Consider the following 6,000-nt stretch of genomic DNA (forward strand, 5'->3'; position numbering starts at 1 on the left):
AGGAATTCTCCCTAGCTTGCTAGGTTCAGCTCCTTTCTTTGGTTGACTTTTTCTTCAACAAATGAGCTTGTCTTTTAGAATGAAGGTCACTTTTCACAAGGAAATGGACTGTGTCATCCCAGAGACAAAGCAGCTCCCTCACAGGGTGGAGAAGAGGGCAGCCTGGCTTAGCGGTAAGCATAGAATTGCAGGCGGATGCTGTAGCTTCGGAGAGGACAGAAAGCTTTCATACATACCCTTAAGAGCTTAACCTCAGCATGGGTTGCGTGGGGAAAATACCGCTGTCCCTGTCTCCACTCGCTACTGGCATGATGACTTAGTGGTTTCCACCAGCAAATGAAGGAATCTCGATTTCTTGAGTTGCTATACATGCAATTCCTGCATCATGCCAATATTTTAGACTTCTTTTTGTCAATTCATTCTGGTCCTATTAATAGAAGCAGCCTGCTCTCTAATACCTAGAAGGGCTAGTCTCAGGGTATGCGATCCATGCACTGGCATGGGGCTCCATGTTTGGAGGGACCCTGTGTTTGGTTTAATGCTCTGCTGTTTTGTCTTGAAATTCTTAATAATTTTTGAACAGGGAGTTCATAGTTTTTTTTTTTAACTGAGTCCTGCAAATTGTTTATGGCCCTATATGCCAGACACTCTCCCTCCCTCTCCTTTACTCGGAAAATCCCTCATCCTCCTGTCTCAGCCTCAACATCCCTGCCACAGGGCAACCCTGTTGGCTGCAGCATTATAAACTGGTAACTATAACAACATGGCCAATATCAATGGACTCTTTACTACATGTCATGTACTGAGCTAGGTGGTTTACACACATTTTCTCATTTTAGCTTCTCACGAACACCATGGGGCAGGTATTAGCATCTTTCCCCTTTGGGAGATGAGAAAACCAACAGCAGCTTAGAGAGGCTTAGTATCCAGGCTCACTAAGCCTGCTGTGGTACTTCACTGCATTGTGGATCACTGTAATGACCTGCTGTCTGCCTCCTTACCTAGACAGCAAGTGCCAGGGGTCAATGTCCTTTTTGTTCCCTGCTGTACCTGTGGCACACAGTGGTTGTCTAGGTACTTTGTAAGGAGTACTTAGCTAGGTACTCCTGTATGTCTAAATTCCCAGAGACAACACTTTGGGCCAACTCAAGACAAGAACATTGAAAGAACACTTTGAACAATCTCAAAAAATTGAAAACAATGTGCCTTTATCTTAGACCCTCCTCTGTGTATTGGGTTTCATTGGATTAGGCGTCTGGGGCACGTGGATAAGGGAAGAGCATTGGCCTTGGCAGTGTGTAGAGGTGCAGGCATCCCCAGCTCCTCCACTTGCAGTGTCAGCCTGTATGCATGAGTGTGCTACAGAGAAGCGGCGTGTGTCCAGAGTCTGCCCTAGGGATGTGACATGGTTGGGGAGGCCAGGAAAGGGTTCCACAAGGACTGAAGACCAATGGGACCAAAGGACACAGGGAGGCGGGAGACAGGGATCCCCGTGCTAGGAACACTCTGGGCACAGACTCTGGAAAGGAGAGAGCGTGGCCTCTTGGGAGGGCTGAGTGGAAGTCAGGGTTGGGAGATGTGGCCAGCTGACAAGATTGCAGGAAGGATAAGACATTTTGTCTTATCTTTGTTTGTTTGTTTTTCAGTGCTGGGACCCAAACCTAAAGCCTCATGCATGCTAGGCAAGCACTCTAAGTGAGCTGCACCCAACCCTTTCTCTTCATAGCTATAGAATTTTAAGCAGGGGATGACATGACTTGCATTTTATAGAGGTTGCTCTGGTGGCAGAATGCATCGATGAGGAGGGACTAAGTAGGTTCTGGGTGGGCGGTGTAGGTGTGTGAATATACCGCTTCCCGGTGCTTATTTGTGAGGCACTATGCTTGTTGAGGGCAAATTCCTTCAGCAATCAAAGGAGCTCATCTGTGGTGAGAAGAGGAACCATTGGGGCATCTCAAAATGATGTCATACATGAGCGAGGGCAAAGCTGGCACATGCATTCACCCTGGCCCAGCCAAGTTCTGGATGGGGTGTAATTAGGCCAGCGCACATGGAATTTGGGGATTTCTGACTGCTGGCAGAAAGACCTGCAGGGAACTTTTCCAGCTGCAAAATACCTATAGAAACTCAGCCCAGAATCCAGCCTGACTTTTCAACTAGGTTTGGCTTAATGGATCTTGTGTACTTGCAGGTGAAGAAGCGGGTGTGAGGGACCTTGGCATTGTCCATTCAAGGAGCAAATGTGCCATCAATTGGGATAGAAAAGCACAGTCACTTGCAGTTTGAGCATCAGATGTGCCAACCCAAAGTAACTGTCATTGAGACTACAGCCAGGCAAGGGTCTGCTGTTCCTCCTATGACTGGCTGGAGACAAATGCCTGGAGTCTTCTCTGGGCGACAGGATGGGCTGTTACAGAAAAGAGGGGCAGGAAGCAGACTCTCAGGGCCTCCTTCTCACCTTGTATCACCTTGCTTTGCTCTTGGGCCGGTCCCATGACCTCTCAGCCTAAACTCCTTCAATTATAAATTGAAAGGTCTATACAGAATAATTTCTTCCAGTTCTAAAGTCCTAGAATTCTTTGTTCTGAAATTTGGATAGACATGTGACACTTTCTTTCTTTCTGTCTTTCATTCTTTCTTTCATTCATTCTTTCTTTCAAATTTTGTTTTAAAGAGGATAAAACCAAGGAAAATAAAACAGAATAAAACCAATCGAAATAAACCAGTACAAGTGATATAGGACTTCAAAACCTTAAAAAACCAACAGTAGTTACCACAATGCCTTTTGTTGCCTTCAGAATAGCTGCAGATACTTTTGGACATAGTAAAAATCAAACAGAACAGAACAGAATAGAAACAATAAAAGCAAAACAATGAATGCAATAAAGGACTTCAAAACAAGGCAACAGTAAATCCACAATGGCTACCATACTATGACTTGCTATCTTTCAAATAGCTGCTCATATTATCAGATTTAACATAATCAAAACAAAAGAGAATAAAACCCAACCCAACAAACAATGAAAACAATATGATTTCCAGGTGGGGATCACCTCCCAGTGAGGCCTGGTTGTCTCTCCCTGCAGTCTGTGAATGGCTTAACTCATGGAGAGAGGCTTGAGTGTGGCTATCAGCAGTGTGTTTCTGAACTGGTTTCCAGGCAAGGATCACCTGGTTCTCTCCCTCCACAGTCCGTGAATGGCCTCAACAGGGTGACTTTCAGGTCACTAAGAAATTCAATTTTCTGACAAAATGGTGCAGCACTAGTCATTATAGCTAAGAGAAATAAGAAATAGTATGCTGGTGTATGGCCGCTGTGGCCCCTGCTCTAATTCAAGGTCTCTCCAGTTTACGGCACTGGATCTTTATCCCTGTTGGATTCCTCACTCCGGTCGTGATAACCACATGGGTATTCTTGCCCCAATCAGAACAAATATAGTGTTGGGCCATTTCTTTCTAAACTAGTGAAGTATCCTGTTTTTAAAAATGTTTTCCTTTCTCCCAAACGTACAGGTACAAAGGATTTAAGGGCAACTGTTCCATGACCTTCATCGATCAGTTTAAAGCACTGCACCAGTGTAACAAGTACTGTAAAATGCTGGGGCTACAATCCCTCCAAAGCAACAACCAGAAACCAAAGAAGCCAAGTGCTGGGAAAAGCAAAGTTCAGACAAACTCTCTAACAGTGAAGAAGCCAGTGTCTGGGGCCCCAGCAGAAAAGAAGAGCTAGCAGCCCTCAAAGACGAGTGGGCACCAGCTGGAATACGCTGAAGACGTCCAGAAGGAGGTAGCACCAGCCTGCAGGGAGCGTGTGGCAGCCCTTACTCCCAGCCACCGGCGCCCAAGATGCCTCTGCTCTCATCCCATCACCTGCCATCTAACGAAACGGTCTCGGCATGGGATTGGTGACCAGACTGTGGAGACACTGCATCAGACGTCAGTGTCCAATACAGTCCCCTCTTATGTGTACACAGCATTTCTACCAACCTTACGTCTTGTGTCTGTTTGTGTATTTGCACACAGTTTTGTTGTCAAGGACTTGGTGCTGAACAGGGTCTGTCCACAGCCCAAATCCTGCCTGCCTCACTCCTCAGCTCAGGATTCTAGACCTATCCAGTTTTGATGTGAACACGAGTCATCAGTGTCAAGATTTGCACGAGTGTTGAGCACACTGCTGTTGCTGGAAGAGGCTTCTGAAGTGTAAGGCCACCTCCTACCATTATTCTCAGTCACTTAAAATTTTCTGTTTCAATAAATTCATAGTTAAACAGAGTTGAAGATGCATAAATTTGTACCATAGTTCATATTCCTCCAGAATTTAGTTAATTTCCTAATAGGTTCATTGGAGCACAAAATGTTTGTATCTACGTTCTTACATTACATTACACCTTCATTGGTTTTTGTTGTTGTTGTTGTTTTTGTTTTTTTTTTTTTTTGTCTTTTTCATTTTTATCGGTACCGGGGATCAAACTCACGACCGCCTGCTTGCAAGGCAGGTGCTTATGCCACTGAGCTAAATCCCCAGCCCCCTACACCTTCATTCTTACATTACACGTATGGCTTCATTATTTTCTACTTTGCTCCCTAAACATGGTCTCCCTTAACCCAGGGCTAATTCTCAGTGGGTTACACCAGAGATGGGGTGCCCAATTTGCAGGGATCCTGCCCTCCTCTACTCCACACGCATCTCCTCCCAGCACAGGTCTCCCCTTCTTTTATAGATCGCTGTAGGAAGTTCTGGAAAAAGCAAAAATGACGGAAGATGTGTGTGCAGCCCCTCTCTGAGGGGTCAGGAGGCCTTCAGCGTGAGGCTCTTGGCTTCTTTGACTGTAAAACACTGTCTCAAGAGTAAACTTAGATGGGATTTTTGCTTTGAAAGGAATTTGAAGGAGGCAATGCTTGTCAGTCGCATCTCATCTTTTTTAGAAAAATTGCAAGTTGTCTTTTGAAGTAATTCCCCACCTTATCAACTATAAACTACTCATTTCTTTAATATATGGCTGGTAGTTTGCTCTGTCCATAGAGATCCTACATATGGGGTGTTCTGAAAAGTGCCACAATGGTGAAAAGTTTGATTAAGTCTGTCATCTATGTACCTTCTCTCTACGTGTCATCTACCTATCAGCCATCTACTTACACCATCTATCATTTATCATCTAACATCTGTCCATCTATCATCTATATCTTATTATCTATCTGTATTCATCAATGAATCACCTGTCTGTCAATGTGGGGAAAACAAAAGCAGGGTACTTTCTTTGGTAATAATTTGTACTAAAAAAAGATAATGTCAACACAAATGTTAGAAAGTACAGAAAGGTGTGAAATGAAAAATCAAAGTCATATTGGAGTCCTCTTTCCCTCTAGCTATCTTTGAATCTTGATCCGGAGAGACAGTTGCAAGAAAAGTATTTTGTGATTTGTGGCCAGTCCATGTCATGCCTCCTTTGGATGGATCTATCCCTGCCTCCTCTCATAGATGCTTAGATTTTTTCAAAGTGCCCATGTTGTTTATTGTTATATGATTTCACTTATTCATATACATTTGGAGGCCCAGAGACAGAAGGGGCCCCTGCAGCGGGATTTATTGCAGCCAGGACTTTTAAGGATGGCCTTGGTGTGGGTGTGTGGCCATCTGTCTAGTCATCCCTTCTGTTTTGAGACAGAGTGCTGTTTTTCTAGTAACAGGGTGAGCTGAAAGTGGGCTTTCCTGCACCACAGTTATATGTCTTAGGACCATCCTCCCTCATTTTAGGTCAATTTTTAGCACATCGTTTCTGTTGGTTCTCCCATTGGTCTTCCTAAGTGTGCAGGGGAATCCATATAATGAATGCTCAGCCCAACCACTGAACAAAGATGGCTCTGGGGATGGAGCTGGGGGTTTTGTACCCTGCTGATGCCTGCAGGGTGGTCACGTATATATATTTCTCCATTTCCCAAAGGGCTTGATAATGGAGCTGTGTGATGGACAGATCACAAAAACAAATGAAAGCTTCGTGA

At 44.5% G+C, this 6,000-nt stretch overlaps 1 protein-coding gene across 1 annotated transcript in view; it reads left to right on the top strand.

Moving 5' to 3' along the window:
* Alpk2 (alpha kinase 2) overlaps window positions 1–4,278 on the top strand; it is a 130,135-nt gene extending 125,857 nt beyond the window's left edge. Inside the window, exon 12 of the mRNA XM_013157240.3 lies at window positions 3,514–4,278. Coding sequence (XP_013012694.2) covers window positions 3,514–3,730 — 217 coding nt within the window. The 3' untranslated portion in view covers window positions 3,731–4,278. The remainder of the gene's footprint in view (window positions 1–3,513) is intronic.
* The last annotated feature ends 1,722 nt before the right edge of the window (window positions 4,279–6,000 follow it).

Source organism: Cavia porcellus, unplaced genomic scaffold (assembly GCF_034190915.1).
Source record: "Cavia porcellus strain 051 isolate PalLab524CR breed Dunkin Hartley unplaced genomic scaffold, mCavPor4.1 scaffold_20, whole genome shotgun sequence".
Classification (NCBI taxonomy): domain Eukaryota; kingdom Metazoa; phylum Chordata; class Mammalia; order Rodentia; family Caviidae; genus Cavia; species Cavia porcellus.